Raw genomic sequence first — 19073 nt, 5'->3', positions numbered from 1 at the left:
GCACCAAACCCCTGCGGCAGAACTCGAACAGAATCACCTGAGCTACGTCAGCCCTGCTCTGAGAAGTGCGCGGCTGGTTCTGAGAAGGTCAAGACCTAAGCTTTCCTCGGATGACACTGCCAACTGCCTTTTACTCTCTTGCACACCCACATCTAGATCTGGGGCCCGCGAACTGTGTCTATGGGGATTTTACGTTCAAATTTGCAACCCTGTGGCTGCTATCCAGACATATGGGGCTCACTGGTTTATGCATCTGTGTGTTGAAGAATCCCGCTCTGAATAGAGAATCAAGATCTGTTGGTTTTCCTCAAATAGCAAAATGACCAAGTGGAATCATGGGAGGAATCTGGTCATTGTAGGCCCCTGGGTCCAGCTCGAGGGCACATATTTTTTGCTTTTTATTCTAGAAAGGTAAATCTGTGGAGAAGCGGAGAACAATGTGCACAGTGACATCAGAGCTGCATTGACAACAGCCCTAAACTGGGAGATTGCTCCTAGGGAACATAGGAGTCCCCCTGGAGAACAGACATGGGGCCACTGAATTAAAACTGGCTCTCTGCTGTGGCCAGGGAGTGCAGTGGAGGATGGCCCAAGTCCTTGGGCCCTGCACCCCATGGGAGACCAGGATAAGTACCTGGCTCCTGCCATCGGATCAGTGCGGTGCGCCGGCTGCAGCGCGCCAGCCGCAGCAGCCATTGGAGGGTGAACCAACGGCAAAGGAAGACCTTTCTCTCTGTCTCTCTCTCTCACTGTCCACTCTGCCTGTCAAAAATTAAAAAAAACAAACAACTGGACAGTATCAAAGCTTAGAGGAGGGATGGTCAAGACAGATGGAGACTTAAGCAAGACTTCATTAGAAGGGCAGGGAAGGGAAGGGGAAAATGAAGAGTAACATTAGAGAAGCTAAATCAACATCAGGAAAGCAACAAATTTGATGTACTGGCAAAGAGCTATTCAAAATGGTGGGGCTTGCTTGTCAGTAGTGGGTCCTAAGATTGTTTTAATGGCAAATACAATGCATTTAAAGGTACACCACCATAAAGAAACACATTCTCTGATTCTGACATAGATTATAGCCCTGAAAAACATAACATTATTCAATTATGTACTCAATAAATATTTTCTTAACGTCTACTGGACCAGGTATTACAGGAAGTAGATAAAGAATGGCCCTTCCCCAGAAGGGTTGCATTATGGCAAGGGAGACAGAACACAAACACATAAACAAAGAGATATAGGATAAAATGTCAGGTGTAATAGGAGCTATAATGAAATGGAAAGCAGAGTAATAGAACACAGAGTGACAGGGGCTGCTATTTCAGATAGGGAGGTGACATTTGAGCAAATCTGAATGGTATGTGGGAGCCAGCTAAATGAACAGCCAGAGGGAGAGTGCTCCAGGCAGGGAGAGGAGAAGCTGCCAAGAGTCTGAACACACACAGCCTTAGATGAGCTCAAAGACCATCAGGGAGACCAGGCTGGCTGCAGACACGGCGAAAAGCAAGAAGAGAATGCTGAGACATTCAGAGGGGCAAACACAAGCCCCAGAGAAGACTCTGGATTTGTTGACTGTGATCAGTGACCTCAGCAGAATTCTGAGCTGGAAGTGAAACGGTTTGAGTTACCCTCTTAAATAAATAGTTCAATTTTTATAGGAGACTAGACCTTGGGTGACTGAGAATGGAATAATAATAAACGTAGCTATGGTAGCAATCCTTTCCTGAGGGTGATATTGGTGGTACTAGAGTTGGGCATCTAATGTGGTAACTCCTGGCTGCATGTAGCTATTAACATTTAAATGCATTAAAATAAACTACAATAAAAAATTTAGTTCCAGCTAGGGACTAGGGAGCAGGGGAAGGTGAGGAGTGACTGCTTCATGGGTACAGATTTTCTGTTTTGGCTGATGAAAAAATTTTGGAAATGGCAGTGATGTTTGTACAGCATTCTGGATGTAAATAATGCCTCTGAACTATACACTTAAAATTATTACAATGTTGAAGTCTGTTATATTTAAATACACATATATAACCATGATACATTTATATACATATACATACATATGTATATAAAACACAATGATAAAAATGTAGTAAAAACTGGATCATAGGGTCCAAACTGTAAAAGTCTCAGATAAAGCACATTTTTATGGCCTCAGATTTGGCAATGAATTCTTAGATATGACACCAAAATACAGGGACAAAAGTAAAAAGTCCAACTTGACTTTTTTAAAATGAGAACTTTTGTGCTTCAAAGGACATCATCAAAAGAGTGAAAAGACAAGCTGAAGGAAGGAGAAAATATTCACAAATTATATGCCTGATAAGGAATTTATATCCCGATAAAGAACTTTTACAGTCCCCAAATAAAAAGACAAAAAAGAACCAAATTTAGAATGAGAAAATAAGCTAAATAGACATTTTTGCAAAGAATGTAAGCCAGTGGTCAATAAATGCATGAAGTTCAGCATCATTAGCCATCAGGAAACACAAAACCAAAACCACAATGAGATTTCACTTAACACCCACTAGGATAGCTATAAAACCAAACCAAACCAAACAACGGCAAAAGCTGGCCAGGATATGGAGAAATTAGATCCCTCACCCACTGCTGATGGCAAAAAGAAAGAGCGTACACGGGAAAACTGAAGGGTTGTTCCTCAACAGGTTACACACAGTCACCACATGACCTAGCAATGCCACTCACTCCTACATACCAAGAACAGTGAAGACCCAGGAATGAAACACACACAGAAAAACCAATACGTGAATGTTCACAGAAGCATCACAACAATTATTCATAGTATCCTGAAATAATGAATTCATCAAAGCCTATTCATAACTCAAATGCCCATGAACTGGTGAATGGATAAATAAAATGTGGCAATACACATGCATGGACCTCAAAAATTCCTGCTGCTGGTTACCTCAAACGGTAGAGTTAGAAACATACCAGGGGATTCCAATTCAATCCCATCAAGGTGGCATGTACCAATGCCATCTCACTAGTCCCAGTGATCAATTTCTGTTCACAATTGATCATAATGATAGGACTAAGAACCAAAGGGATCACATAAACAAGAATAGTGTCTGCAAATACTAGCTGATAGAATCAAAAAGGGAGAGAACGATCCTACATGGGAAGTGAGATACACAACAGACTCATAGAATGGCAGAGGTCCTAAACAGCACTCTGGCCTCAGAATCAGCCCTTAAGGCATGCAGATCCGGCTGAAAAGCCCATGAGAGTATTTCAGGCATGGAAAGCCAAGACACTCTGGGGAAAAAAAAAATAACCTAAATGAAAGATCTCTGTGAGTGAGATCCCAGTGGAAAGAACGGGTCATCAAAGAAGGAGGTACCTTTCTCTGAAGGGAGGAGAGAACTTCCACTTTGACCATGGCCTTGTCTAAATATGATCAGAGTCGGTGAACTCAGGGGGCTTCCATAGCCTTGGCAGCTCATGACAAGAGCCTAGGGTGATTACTGATGCCATAAACAAGAGTGTCAATTTGTTAAGTCAACAACAGGAGTCACTGTGCATTTACTCCTCATGTAGGATCTCTGTCCTTAGTGTGCTGTACATTGAGATTTAATGCTATAACTAGTACTCAAACAGTATTTTTCACTTTATGTTTCTGTGTGGGAGCAAACTGTTGAAATCTTTGCTTAATGTATGCTAAACTGATCTTCTGTATATAAAGAGAATCGAAAATGAATCTTGATGTGAATGGAAGGGGAGAGGGAGTGGGAAAGGGGAGGGTTGCGGGTGGGAGGGACGTTATGGGTGGGATGCCATTGTAATCCATAAGCTGTACTTTGGAAATTTATATTAATTAAATAAAAGTTTAAAAAAAAATTCCTGCTGCTTTCAGTTCCGTTTCCCATGACCATGATCTATCTGAAGCACCTTCCTTCGATCCAATAGAATAGAAGTAGGAAATAAAAAGGAATGAAGTACTGATACATGTTCCAACAGCATGGACCTTGAAAACCTTAGGCTAAGTAAAGGAAATCAGACACAAAAGGACACATATTGCAGATTCTAAAATATTTGGAACAGGCAAATTTATGGCGACAGAATGCAGAGGGTGTTTGGGGAAAATGGGAAGCGACTGCTTTTGGGCATAGGGGTTCTTTTAGGGGTGATGAGAATATCTGACGATACCCAATGTCCCCTGAGAGGCAAAGTCGCCCCTGGCTGGGAACCCTTGGATTAGAGGAGAGACAGAAGAGGAGTCGGGGTAATCACAGAGCAGACACTCTGCAGCTGTGAGAATGTCACGGGAGAGGGAAAGCTCATCTCGCCCATCTCCAAGTCAGGCTGGGGCGGAGGGATGTGCTCGGACAACATCATCCACACCAGCAGCAGAGAAACGCAATGTGGGGGTTGGCATAAAAGTGATGCGGTTCCCAAAGCCACACGGCCTCCACAAAGGGCAAACTTTGACTACCCTGGGACTGAGTGCTAAGTTAGGAAGGTGGCACCTCCAGGTGAGGGGACCCTTGAGACTAAAGAGCATGGTATGGCAACCTGGCAGCAGAAGCAACAGCCAGCGAGACCCAGAGGACATTTTGCAACTGCAGCTTGCAGAGTTTCACAAAGCATTAATTCTCGGCTCGTCCTCACAGTGGATGCTACTGGCACTCCACAATATGCTTCCCTGAAGCTACTGGAGTGAAGCTAGGACAAACCTGATCATTCGGATCATCATTTTGGCGAGATAAGCCAACACTGCATTAGAGTGTTTTCAGCTTCCTAAAGAGGACCCCCTTCCCCCAGGCAGAGCTAATGCCATCTGGAAATAATTTACTGTCTTGAAGGAGATACTCCTGAGCCAATGGAAGATTCTGGCACTGGTCAACAATGTCACCCAAGCACCCTGATGGGGAAGCTGCCAGGGAATGGTGGCTGAGTGCACCTGTCTCAGAGGCAAACACCTGTGGGTGCTGCTCCTCCTTGAGCCCTGCTGATAGGACCTGCAGGTGGAGGAGCGTGGTCAAGAGCACTGGCTCACTGACCATCCAAGGTTGGAAGAGCCCAATTCCATCGCCCACTTAGCTCCTGAGGCAGGCTGCTGACCAAATATTTCCTGCCACTTGGATGAATCTGCACAGCGCTGCTGCAAGGCTATTACCGCTCTCAGGAACACATCCCTGCTGTCATTGCAATGAAAATCTCAAGTGAAGCTTTTTGAAGGTGGGGATCCCTCCCCAAACCCAGTGGACAGCTGGGTTCCCCAGGCAGGCCTTCCAGGACCTTCTTGATGCACCGACTGTGGAAACCGCAGGCAGACCATTCTTTCCAAGATTGCAACCTGCAGTGATACTTGGGGGCGTGAGGGACCAGTGAGAGCAGAAGGGGCTTTGCAGGCAAAAATGGTGGCTTGGGGTGGAATGGGGAGCTGATGAGGTGGGGGTGGGGCTACAAAGGTGGGAGCCATAGCAGTGAGGTCAGCAGAGGTCAAGGCAAGCGAGGCTCTGAAAAGGACCCTATGAAAGAGACCCATCAAGAGCATGCCTGGAAAGAGGTGATCTCACTCAACCTTTGTTTCCCTCCCCTAACCAGTGCAGAGCTGTGCACTTCCTAACAGAAACCTGTCATTAGCACACAAAGGCCTGAAAGAGCCAGGGGGAAGGTGAGAAGGATTAAGCTGCGGGTTGCATCGCAACAGCTGGCATTTATGGAAGGGTCTGAGATCAGTTAGCCTTTTGCAAATCCAAGATAGGTTACACCTGTAAGGAGGGCATTATCTGGCCCCAAAGTCCAGCAGAGGATTTCCACCAAGAAAAAAAAAAAAAAGATAGGACATCTTTCCCATCTGTTTGGTTTGATAAAACACGGAGTCACACTTAGAATGATCTGCGGTTGCATGTGGTTTGCATGTAAAACCTCATAGAATGAAGGTGCTTATTATAGTCGTGAAAAGTGTCATGAAATGAGAGCCAGAGAACCCTGCCCTGGACAGCCATCATGTTCTCTTACAGACAATATGGGGTTGTGGCTTCAGTATCCACTGACCCGAGGCAGCCACCGAGACTCTTCTTCCAGACTTAATCTCTTTGCAAAATGTGGCTGGGGCCAGGGATGGACATGAGGTAGGATTAGCCGAATGGGGCCTGAAAACAGTCGCTAAAACAGACTGTTGTGAACAACTGGGATAAAAACCACACGGGCCCTCCACATTGCTAGTAACAGCCCAAAAATGCAGCATGCAAAAACCTCTTTGAAAATATTTGTAGGAAAAAGCCACAATTTGTAAGAAAAGTATGTCTCATTTTCTAAACAGACAGAATGATCAAGGAACTTATTTCAGAATATTCCACAGGGCTATGATGATGACATTTTTATAAAGATGCCGTTTCAATTAAATGCTCATTAAAAACATTACATCATTACCCAGCAAAACCACAAAATGTATTCAGAAATGGCCCTGACAAAAGGCAAAAAATCTGATGACAAAGTTACAGCATAGCACTATATAGTCAGAAAAGACAGGGCTTAATAATCATGAAAACAGATGGGGTGAATTTTTGTAACTGAAATGGAGTCAGAATCAGCAGAGCAGCTGAACTGAAAATCTCAGACATTTCACTCGCACAGAACTTGGTTAGGTGGAGGTGGCACTGTTCCCTTGCCATGAAGGCATTTGCCAAGACATCCTGGTCAGAGAGCAGGTGCCAAGTTCCTGCTTTCCCACTCTCTTTTTTACTTCAAGAATTTCCAGCTGCACTCTTTCAGAACCAGCCCGAGTTCCAGAATATTAAACAAGCTCCCCTTGCCCATTTCACTCCCTGGGCCTCTGAGCTAGGTTCAGAGGAGGTGCAACACCAACTAGTCTCCTATTACAAGGTTTGTATGAAGAGCAAAGATGTAGTCCCAGTTTCAGATAACCCATTTACCAATACCTGGCTTGTGTCTGTTGCGCCTGTGCTACAACTTGAAACAATTCTTTCTGCTTCTGATACTTTGTATTTATGCAAAGAGTATTAATTTTGTTCCTTCTCTGTAAAGAATGGTACAAAATTATTGGAAAGTGCTTTATAAATAAAGCTAGGGTTTACCCAAGTGTTAGTGATTATAATGACATCCATAACAAGTGCTGGATTAAGTTCCTGGTTATATAAGCCTTTTGCTGGCCTTTCTCTTTTCTACATCATTTTTGCTGGATAAAGAGAAGGATGTGAAACTGGAACTGCAGTCTTTCCCCTTTTTCAGTTTTGTTTACTAAAAATAGATTTGAAACAGGAAGTACAAATGATGGATTGTCAATGCCAAATAGGGAAACAGTAAGTGAGGTCACAAGTGTGTTTCTTATCCGTGGTGCACAGCAAAGTGACATTCCCAGCCTCTTGCACCTAAGCGGGGCCCTGGGACTCCTTCTTGCCAGACAGATGTAAGCAGAAGTGATGGATCGCTTCCTGCCAGAGACAGGTGCGAGCCAACCACCCTTTTCCTGGCTCTCTCCCTTCCCAGTGTTAAGGCTGAGAGTAGACCAAGGGGCTGCGTGCTTAGTGGAGCCCCACTGCGCTGCAATGGACCAGGGTTTGTCTGTTTGTTTCTTAAAAGATTTATTTATTTATTTATTTGAAAGGCAGAGACAGGGAAGGGGGATATTCCATCTGTCAATTCACTCTCTAATGCATGCAATAGCTGAGACTGGGTCAGATGGAAGCCAAGAGCCCAGAACTTAATCTGGATCTCCCAAATGGGTGCTAGGAATCCAAGTACTTGGGCCATCATCTGCTGCCTTCCAGGTGCATTAACAGGAAGCTGGATTGGAAGCAGAGGTGGGACTCAAACCAAGCACTTTGATATGGGATGTGGGCATCCCCAGTTGTGGTTTAACTCACTGCACCACAACAGCCTGTCCCACAGATTTGTTTTCACCGGGTATGATGAGACATGCAAACAGTTATCTCTATGGCATATTTCAAACTCATCACTCGGGGCAATTGAAGACCTCTAGAGACACAGGAATTACCCTAAGAAGGTGTCCTTTTGCAAAAAATAAATTTACATCTATCCATATCAGTAAACAATAGGTCCAGATGCTGGCTTTTCAACCTGCTGTCTCTGCTTCTTTCTGTGTAGGAATGATCCTTCCACGGGAAGAAGGGATGGAGGATCTGACACCTGGTCCAGAGATGACCCCACAGGGCTACTACCTGGGAGGCTTCATCTGCATAACAGGACAGCCCCCGTGGCTGTGCCTCTCCTGCTCCCACTCTGAGCTACCTCCCTTCTGTCCTGCAGCCCAAGCCCCTGTGGCTTTGTGAAGCTCTCTCTAAAACTCACCACCCTTGGTCCTTTTTAAGTCTTTTATAGGAACACAGAAACCCTACACCTAGAACCAGAGGCAAGGTATGCCTTGCAGAGCCTCATGGGAAAGCTCTAAGACTGATCGTGAAGCAGGATGGGGAGAAGGCAAAGCCTAGGCCAAAGCTGTTATTGGTTTCTTGCAAAAATGAGTGGGCCAGCGGGGCAGGTGCACTAAGCACAGAGTTGACTAGTTTGAATAATTTAGTGGGCTCAGGCTTTTGGGTTGGTTCCTTGTTGTCAGGTCCTTGGTCCTACAAGGGGATAATTGGCTTGGTGTGTGAGTTTGATAAAGGACATTGCTGGGGTTGGTTTGTGGGAGGAGTCTTTTGCTTTCTTTAGGAAAGAGCAGGGGATAATTTCTCCTGGATGGACCCCAAATGCCAGAGCATCAAGAATACAGAAAATGAGAGAAATGCGGTCAGTTCTCCCCAGGAACAGTGCACTCGGCCACTGTCCAGAGGCCAGGCTGAGAAATGAGCCTTCACTGGTCTGAGTGCCCGAGAGGCCGGGCTGTTTCCTGCAGTGCTAGCTCACTGCAGACAGCGAGGACCCCGTGAACTGCGGCTGCGGTTCTCACGGCGACTCCAGGGATGCAGGCTCAGGCGTCTTCACACAGCATGCCAAACACAACCGCTCAAAACACGTGAAACCCAGACTGCATTAAGGGAGATACGGAAATGAAATTGACGGCTCTTATGGCTCCTTTCTGGGCTTCAGGAGATGCACTTCCTTTACCTAGAAAAGCAATCTTGAAAGTCAGGGCTTACCAGAGCCCCTTCATGACAGTGCTTGAAGCAAACCAGAATAGCAAAAAGCCCTTGCACTTGCATTTGGAAACCTGGTTGCATTCTAAAGCATGATGACCGGGTTGGCCTTGACTGACATGGATTTATCAACTGCACTTCCACTGTATACCTCTAAAGGCTTCCAGGATGTTTTGTCTCACTAGTCCTGAGTAAGCAAGTTCTACTCACTGCATGTAACTGCAGGCTTTTATGAATGTCCACTGCCCTGAGTCCTCTGGGCAGGTGTCCCCAGAAGGCAGATCCTCTTTTCAGTCTTGCTTAACACTGAAAGCCCATCTCTGAATCTTCCGTATTTAGTTTAGAGTTTTTCTAAACTTTGCATTATCAGTGACTTTTATTTATTTGGATTTTTTTAAAGATTCATTTATTTGGGGGCTGGCACTGTGGCACAGGGTGTTAGGCTGAGGCCTACAGTGCCGGCATCCCATATGGGCACGAGTTTGAGTCCAGGCTGCTCCACTTCTGATCCAGCTCCCTGCTACTGCACCTGGAAGGGCAGTGGAAGATGTCCTGGGTCCTTGGGCCCCATCACCCACAAGGGAGACCCAGAGGAAGCTCCTGGTTCCTGGCTTCAGCCTGGTACATCTCTGGTTGTTATGGCCATTTGGGAAGTGAATCATACTTAGGTTAATGTGAAACAATGGAAGTACCAGGATTTACATGATATAAAATATGCAAGTCTATAATAATAAGGTATAGGTCATAAAGAGTTTAAGATAATATGGCCCAACAATGCCATGAGCAGGGAGAGGAATGCTAAGTTTTATTTTATCCATCTGCACTATTGTTTTAGGGAATAAAACCTATCTGATCTTACAGTAACATATTTATTAAAATGTATAAAACAGCCTCCAAAAATGCTGAAAGGTATTTTTGCTTAATTAGTGCCAATACCCCAGTACTTGTATGCTACTTTGTCTTCCTTAGAGGTGAGGGAATGGCTTTCACAGTGTGGACCCTGGGAAATCAAGAGATTTTCCTAGGAACCTCTCTCTGCTGATATATTCTCTTTCCCATCACCTCCCTCTTAAATTTCATCAGGAAAAATCTTAAATTTTATTTTTCTAAAAAAAAAATCAAAGCTGCTTTTTCCTTCTTTTGCCCATAATCACACTCCACTGCAGAAAGGTTTGCACAGCTGTGCAGACTGGATGCACCAATGGAAATCCAAGGCTCTGGACAACTTCCAGTCCCTGGGAAGGTGACATCCCCGGTCTTAAGCTACAATCATTTTTTTTTTTTCAGATCAAAGGGTATAAATGTAAGGTGATGGTTGGAAGAAATCTGATTTAGTGAACTGCTCAAGTGGAAAAATTTATTTTGAAATTTGAAATGAATCAACGTGAACTCCAACAGCAAAGGAGTGCACTGAAAAGTCTCTCCAAAACCATGCAAAAATAAGCAAAGCTGGGGCCCGCGCTGTGGCACAGCGGGTTAAAGCCCTGGCCTGAAGCGCCAGCATCCCATATGGACGCCGGTTCGAGACCCAGCTGCTCCACTTCCGATCCAGCTCTCTGCTATGGCCTGGGATAGCAGTGAAAGATGGCCCAGGTCCTTGGGCCCCTGCACCCACCTGGGAGACTTGGAAGAAGCTCCTGGCTCCTGACTTCAGATCCGCGCAGCTCCGGCCCTTGAGGCCAACTGGGGAGTGAACCAGTGGATGGAAGACCTCTCTCTCTCTCTTTCTGCCTCTCCTCTCTCTGTGTAACTCTGCCTTATCAAATAAATAAATAAATCTTTAAAAAAATAAGCAAAGCTAAATTTTTGGAAGCATTCTAGGGAATGAACAATGTGCCCACACCTTCCCCAAAGTGAATAGCACTGATACACCTAAGCCTCTCTTCAGGGAGAGTAGAGAGGGAATTTTCTAAAAAACTCACTGTCTTGAGGACATAATCCACACAGCACGGAAGAAGGTGTGGAGCTAGTTTAGGCACCTGAGTGCCTGGTCCAGCTCAGGGTTCTGGGCGTGGGCAGGTCGGGCAGCACCTGGACAATGGAAGGGATCGGACAGTGCTCTTTTCTGTTAGACTGGGGTCCTCCTGCTTTGAGAAGACCTTATGTGTCTCAAGCTGGCGTCATGTTCCTCTGCCTCTTGAGGTGTGGGGTGTATATATCCTCCTGAATGACAGTTAAGAAACCCTTGTATGAGGCCGGCACTGTGGCATAGCGGGTAAAAGCCACTGCCCGCAGTGCTGGCATCCCACATGGGCGCCGGTTCTAGTCCCGGCTGCTCCACTTCCATTCCAGCTCTCTGCTGTGGCCTGGGAAAGCAGTAGAAGGTGACCCAAGTCCTTGGGCCCCTGTACCCGCGTGGGAGACCCGGAAGAAGCTCCTGGCTCCTGGCTTCGGATCGGCGCATCTCCAGCCGTTGTGGCCAACTGGAGAGTGAACCAGTGGATGGAAGACCTCTCTCTTTCTCTCTGCCTCTCCTCTCTGTGTGTAACTATGACTTTCAAGTAAATAAATACATCTTTTAAAAAATTTGAGAATTCTTAAAAAAAAAAAAGAAAGAAACCCTTGTAGGACAGTAAATCAGCTCATATAAACAAGTAATAATCAGATCAGCTGACATACCCTGCACCTCTTGAACTTCCATCTTTCTTGATTTCCACCACTGACTTCCTGTCACTCCTCCAAAAAACAACTTGCCACACTCTCGCCGAATCCTTTGTGTTTCTCTGCAGAACTGGCTCATCTTCACAGGAAAATCCCAGCTGGCACCTCTTCTACCTCCAACCCTTCCAGGAGAAGGTCCCCAGTTGCCAGCCCTCGGCTCTCAGTCTCCACTTCTTTGTCCCCTTCTCCAGGCACTGCCCCCTGTCTAGGCTGTAGTGGTCCCAGCTGGGGGTGGTGCTGCCTACCACACTGTAAATGCAGAAAGACATGTGCTGATACACAGCTGCCATGAGAACAGAGGAGGGGTAGGCAGGTGTCCTTGTCCGTCTGTGCTGCCCTGACAGAGCACCATAGCCTGCATGCTTCTAAGCATTAGATATTTACCTCTTATAGTTGTGGAAGCTGGGAAGTCTAAGATTGAGGTGGTGGCAGATTTGGGGTCTGGTGAGGACCCACCTCTCACAGAGGGCAACTTCTCACTGCACCCGTAAGTGGTAGAAGGGGCCAGGGAGCTCTCTGGGGTCCCTTATTTATAAGGGCACTAATCTCACCATGGAGCCCCATCCTTACGACTTAATCACTTCCCCAAAGTCTCACTTCCTGACACCATCACCCTGGGATTAGGGTTCAACATTTTACTTAAGGGAGACACAAACATTCAGTCCATGGCAGGTCACCACAGTCACTGTCCAGGGCCAGAGATGCTCTTTGGTCTTGAAATGATCATCAGATTCCAACAAAGGACAGTGCATGGCCCAGGTCCTCCCAAAGCCTCTTCTGGTTTTTCAGCAGCTTGGTTCTGGTCAGGGATGCTCCTTTTCCCACACGTCCTCTGCTCTACCTGACCACACCTTCCTCTCCTCTTTCAAGAACTTAAATATCACTTCCTTGGAGAAGACTCTCCCTGACTCACTAGCTAGGGTTGTGGCCCTGTATTGTAATCTCTACCCTTAGCCTGCAGGAGTCTACTTGCTGGCTATTGAGCAATAGTTCTTGGTCATCAACTCTGAACTTGGGTGGACACCAGGAGGGCAAGAGAGGCAGCATCTGGCTTGCCTCTGTCTGTATCCACCGCATTCTCTGAGTGCTTGGCACACCCCAGGTTTGCCCCAGTTTTTCTCCATAGTCCCTTCTCTGACACAATCCCTTTTTCTGGGTTTAACCCTGACGAAGCATCTACCTGGCACCTCTGCAGACCCAACAAGTGTCCTGTTACCAGTTTTCCTTCTTCCATTCACCTTACAGGACACTGCGGGCTCATTTTCCCAAACTGTTGTGATCCCAAAATTCCTTCTTGATCTAAATTTTATATTGACTCTCCAACAAGTGTGCAATTAAGTCACAATTTCTGACTCTCATCTTCAAAGCTGTCTACAATTCAGCTTTCACCACTCTTCTCAAACTTTTCTCATCTTTGGTCAAAGTGCCTATCTGTCCACCGTTTTCCACCTGCCCTGAATTTCCACACTTTTTTGGATTTTTCCTCATTGGACTTCATGGGTACCTCTTCTTAGAAGCCAGTAGTATTTCCAAATAAAAGGAATCTCTCAGCTTTCTGAATTCCAGTAACATTTAACCTATATCTAACTGGCAAGAGTTAGTTTCTGCCTCCTGCTACCTTGTGCAAATATTATATCCTTGACCACACTACACACTCCTGGAAGGTAAGACCCACACTGGTGTATTTGTCACCCGTGGCACCCACCAGTGTTAAACTTAAATATTATATGAAAGAATAAGGCTAATAAGCACTAATGTACTATTTTTGTATTGTACTCATTGGAAGAATTTAGATATTCATTCTAAAACATTTGATTTGTTAGAGGAAGTCAACTAATCAACAATACCAGTGGCCATCTGTTGTTTTAGGCCAATTTATTTGCAATTTATTTCCCCTTAAAGAGTTTTACTTAATAGATTATTGTTTGCAGGGTGATGAAAAGAAAACCCCTATATTAAATGCTCAAGAAAAATAGTGAAATGATGAAATTGATGATGATGGTGTTAATAACAGAAATAGTAGATAATCATCCTATTGGTTGGCTGTTAAGCAAATTGCAAAATTTGGAAGAAATAGATAAGGGTGGCAGAATCTAACTTAAAATTCACTTGGTGATTTCTACTCAATAAATTAGCAGTTGCTGAGTCTACTTCCTTTTCAACACAGACCACGTGAAGTGAAGGAATGGATTTACATGGCAGAGTAGGCAAATGAGAGCAATCCCACCATAAACCACAAGCCACATACTCAAAGCACAGGACCACAGCTCTAGGAAGAGAAAGCCACTGTGTCTACTGCGAAGGCATCACATCACTTCTTTTTGAAGCAAGCAAGTAAACAAACATCTTGTAAGACTTCTGGAGTCCAAAGGCAAACGCTTCTGAGTTAGAAACAGTCCACTGTCTGGGTGAGAAGGGTCAGGGGCCCGGAGGTAGAACTGTGGCAGGTCTGTGTAATCCACTGCTTCTTCCTAAATTCTGAAAATACAGCCTTAGGGACAAGAAGACGATTGCCAAAGTTGTTTCATAGCTCTTATGCTCATCATATATATTGTCCCATCGCTTTCCTATCCTGCTCTGATGATGCTTCTGTCACTACAATGCCATGGTTTCTGAAATAAAATCACATCCAACAAGTACTTGTAAGCCTGTACTTACCAAACCGTTTGACAACACATTAAACCCACTATGAGTAAAGATGAGTCACAGGAAGCTTTAGAGTTAAAAGAAAATGATTTCCAAACCATGCCCTTCTTGGGGGAAGTTCCCGGGGTCCAAAATTTTATTTTCTGATCTAAAGACTCAGGGATCCTCGAAGGAAGAACAGTTCTGATGGAGTTAGAAGGACAGGTCATAGGGCATGAGCAATTGTCTGTGCATGCATTTTCTCTCAATCAGTACTTAATAGGTTAAAGATAGCCACGAGGATGAATCATTTCTGTTTGAGGCATAAAACACATTGACACAGAAACAAAGACGCTTGGAAACTTCATATTCTTTGAACAATAAAAGGCCTTGTCTAGTCAACATTTGGGGTAATCTTTCCCAGGGGGATTATTACTATTTTAGAGGGATGAAAGAGTAGCATTCTCATGATACATTTTCCTTTGCTGAGACTAGAGAGACGTCACTTCAGGAGGCCGCATTCTGGATGTATTAAGAAGTGTGAGCAAACAAGGAGACTGCCTCTGTTCTCTTTCCGCTACAGGGACAGACTAACGACACTCACACGGAAAATGAGTCCCCCAACAAACCACCACTTCAGAAGAGATGCATCAACAGAAGGAGACTCATGGAGAAAACTAAGAAGATTAAACTTGCAAGATTTAGTTATTCTGAATTTCGGTTTGCAAGGCTTGGGGAAATGAAAGCCCTAGTAATTAACAGAGATTTTCAAACTCAAGGACAAGAGTCACATCAACATTTCATTATAGCATAGTGCTTTTTTTTCCCCATGATTCCTGACTCAAAGAGTTATTAAAAATTGAGTTTAGAATTCCCAGTACTTAAACTACCCAGTCAACTGGAAAGAAAATGGGTTCTCAAAGCCAGAACTGACGAAACCTAAAAGCTATAAAGCTGGGGCTAGCTCTGGTTAGCTGTTAGGTTTATTTTTCCTCTGAAATGTGTTCTTGTGATCTCTCATTCTGCAGAACTAAAAAAAGAAAAAAAAGTTGTGAACACACTGGCACCAGAGGGGCTGCAAAGCTACTTGCTGACAGTTGAAATCACGAAGCCGTTACCGTGCTCCAGTGCTTTCATGGGAAACCAGAAGAGGATGAGGGAGTGGACCAAGGCGTTGATGCAGTGACCCCAGAAAACCTGCGGGAAAACAAACCCAGGGAGTCATGAGCGCCCGGAACTCGCGACCTCTGTGTAGCTCTCAACAGACACGGCATTGTGAAGGTGCTGGCAGCGGGTGCACAGTTCTGCGAGGAGCACATCGTTTTTGAATTTTAAAATAAAATCCAACTCTTCCTCCATTTTTACAAACAAATGATTGGACTTACACCAGATAATATTATTTCAGTGCAAAGACCAAAACACCAGGGTATATCAAAAAAATTCATGGAAAAATGGCATTCAAAAATGTTTATTTTGGTGCAAAAAAATTCTGAAATCCATTCATAGATTTTTCAAAATGTACATTTTTCATGAACCCTTTTGTATGCATGGACTTCAAAATCTTTTTTGCACTGAAACAAACATCTTTTCATCGCATTTCCTCATGAACATTTTGAAGTACCCTCAAATATACACACAACTGAGTATATGTAGTGCAACACACAATCTATCCACACCTGAAAAACAAGCTATTAGTTTTCTTTATCATCATGACAGACAACATTTTATAGTCATCCAAAAGTGGCATTAGGTCCAAACTGTTAATAAGAGATTGAAACTGTCACATATAAATTCTAAATGGCATTCTCTTTTATCTTTGAAAATCTCTTTATTCAGAGGCTGGCGCTATGGCATAATGGGTTAAAGCCCTGGCTTGAAGCACTGGCATCCCATATGGGTGCCAGTTCGAGTCCTGGTTGCTCCCCTTCTGATCCAGCTCCCTGCTAACGCACCTGGGAAAGCAGCAGATGATGGCCCAACTCCTTGGGCCCCTGCACCTGTATGGGAGACCTGGAGGAAACTCCTGGCTCCTGACTTCAGATTGGCTCGGCTCTGGCCATTGTGGACATTTGGGGAGTAAACCAGCAGATAGAAGACCTCTCTCTCTGTAACTCTGTCTTTCAAATAAATAAAACAAATCTTTAAAAAAATTTATTCATTTTTTCCATTAATTTTGGAGATCTGGGTTAATATTATTCACATTAAAATTCTTTTTTTTTATTTGAATGCTTGAAAGTAACTAAAGAACACAAACTTTAGTTTACCCTAAGGTTTCATTAATGCATTTCAATCATCTTTTTAGCCACTGAGATGACAAAACTGTTACAACTAGATTTCATGTATTGTGAATTTTCCAGATGGTTCTGGGAGTTATCTAATCCTAAGGAGAAGTGGGATAGGGGAAAATAATGAGAAACATTATGATAAGACAATGCAATATTCTTCCATTTTAAACATCCACTTCTCCCCACCTATTTCCTGATCTCTCTACTAAAACAAAACAAAATCTTCAAAGTGCCTGCAAATAAGTCTTGGTAGACTTGGTTCTGCTTCCTTTGGCATTGGTCCAAATGGTCTTTGAATTCAAACTCTATAGACAACAGATTTATGTAAATTATGCAGAGAAAATGGATCTTGTTTCCCTGTTAATAGTTTCTTTGTGTGTGGAAGATGGTGGAACCATTAGGATGAGTCTTTTTTATTTATTTATTTTTCCCAGTCTCAGATATGCTTATTGCACCTGCCTAAGGATAAGGTGGCTGGGAAGGATGACTGTCGGTAACATCTGGCTTGGAAAGGAAGGCTTCAGAGGTTGTGTCTGCTATGGACCTGCGAGGTGTCTCCCCACGTCATCACTCCTAAGGCCCCAGCACATAGTGAACACAACCAGTTCATAGTCTTGTAACTGAACTTGGCAATGGACCTGTGTTTAAACTGCCTAATTCTCTCCTGCACATAAACCTAAGATGGAAACACGGATGGTCATGCAGCTGTTCTCACATCTGGACTCTTCTGCAGGTGAGCCACACGACTTCCCTTTGAGCAGGTGGCCCAGAGCTCTTAGGGGGCTCTGCAACAGGACCCCTTTGCCATGTGAGAGACTGAGTGAGCCCCTTTCATGCACAACCCAGCTTCTGCTTGGGTCTTCTCAGGATTGCCTGTACAAGGTAGAGCATCCCAGATGCCAAAATTCAAAATACTCCAAACTCTTAAATTTTCTGAGGGCTGACATGATGCCATAAGTAGAAAATTATATTCCATGAAACTTTATTTCACACACAAAATTCTTCAAAGTACTGCACACAATTACCTTTGGACTTTCGTGTACAAGGAACATAAAGGGATTTTGTGTTTAGACTTTGGTCCCATCTCCAAGATATCTCACTATGTATATAAATGCAGATATTCCCAAATCAGAAAAAAAATCTGAAATCCAAAATACTTTTGGTCCTAAGTATTTTGGATAGGAGATGCTGAACTTGCGCACCTGTTTTGTCTAGATGCTTTCTCTTTTCCTACTCTCATCTGAAAAAAAAAAACAAAAACTGCATAACTGGCATCATTGATCCTTGTGGTTTTATCTATTCAATATTACTACTTTGAGAAACATCTTTTTTGAAGGAAAGGGAGAGGGAGGAGGTAGGGCAAGGAGAGGGGAAGGAGAGGGGGAGGGAGGGAGGGAGGGAGGGATGGAGGGGGAAAGAGAGAGAGAGAGAGAGAGGTCTTCTATTTGCTGATTAACTCACCAATGCCTGCAACTGCCAGGGCTGGACTAGGCTGAATTTGGGTCTCCCACATGGGTGTCAGGGACCCACGTACTTGAGCCATCACCTGTTGCCTCCTAGGGAAGCAGGAATTGGGAGTGAAGCTGGGACTTGAACTCAGGCAGTATGATATATGATGCCACCACCACATGGCATTTTACGTGCTGTGCCGACCACCTGCCCTTGAAATCGTTTCCTTAAGATGCAACTCCAGCAACAGATAAGCTCCCAGTCGGCCTCAAGTCCGCTGTCTGAAAGCATATGCGGTCTCTAAGGGCTGATCTTAAAGGACCCAGGCTGTGGGTGTTGCTGCCCTCACAGGGTCTGGCAGCCAAAGCCAAGAAGAGGGCAGGAGCTGACTGACTGGAGCTGGGAGAGCCAGCCCCACATCCGGGACCCCTTTCCCCAGAAATGCATCACCGACTCCCTGGGCTTGCTGCCTGGAAGGGGGTGCACACTCTCACTGCTTCTGAAATGCTCCTCACAGTCGGATGACCAGAGCTGAACCACAAAAGACAGCCGCACACACCCTTCTCGGGGGCCGCTCTGTAGCCCCTGTGGATACCTTTGTGTTGAAGCCTTCGGCGTTCTGGGTGATTTTGTAGAGCTGTGGAAACCTGAGCATGCTCTCCTGAGTGCAAGACCTCTCGAAGATCCCCAGGGTGAAGGGCGGCAGGGCGGTGAAAATCTGCGTGGAGAACAATGAGCTATTAAGCGCGGCCCTTCCGAGGCACACAGCTCCAGTGTCTCAGGCCCGAGGAACGATGACTTCATTTCCAGTCAAGTCCGAACCTGAGACTCAGTGATTCACAACTCCCCAGACAAAGAAAACAAATGAAAGACCTTTTCTTACCGTTCATCAGTGCAGAACGAATACACGGCCACTAAAGCCAACATCATACATTTCTGATGAGCCAAGAACTCTTGGTAAAATGAA

The 19073-nt window shown here is 44.7% G+C and overlaps 1 protein-coding gene across 12 annotated transcripts in view; it reads right to left on the bottom strand.

Moving 5' to 3' along the window:
* The window catches only part of ATP8A2 (ATPase phospholipid transporting 8A2), a 726614-nt gene that overhangs the window by 165750 nt on the left and 541791 nt on the right, over nucleotides 1–19073 (bottom strand). For all 12 annotated transcript variants that reach the window (XM_089304392.1, XM_051850718.3, XM_089304397.1 and 9 more), the window contains 2 exons: nucleotides 18702–18824; nucleotides 15491–15569 (listed from right to left, as the gene is read on the bottom strand). In XM_089304392.1, the coding sequence (XP_089160518.1) occupies nucleotides 15491–15569; nucleotides 18702–18824 (202 nt within the window). The remainder of the gene's footprint in view (nucleotides 1–15490; nucleotides 15570–18701; nucleotides 18825–19073) is intronic.

This window comes from Oryctolagus cuniculus, chromosome 9 (genome assembly GCF_051225735.1).
Source record: "Oryctolagus cuniculus isolate XC-2025 breed Fujian yellow rabbit chromosome 9, ASM5122573v1, whole genome shotgun sequence".
Taxonomy (NCBI): Eukaryota; Metazoa; Chordata; class Mammalia; order Lagomorpha; family Leporidae; genus Oryctolagus; species Oryctolagus cuniculus.
Note: the sequence above shows the minus strand (reverse complement) of the source record. Positions and strands in the feature narration are given on the sequence as shown.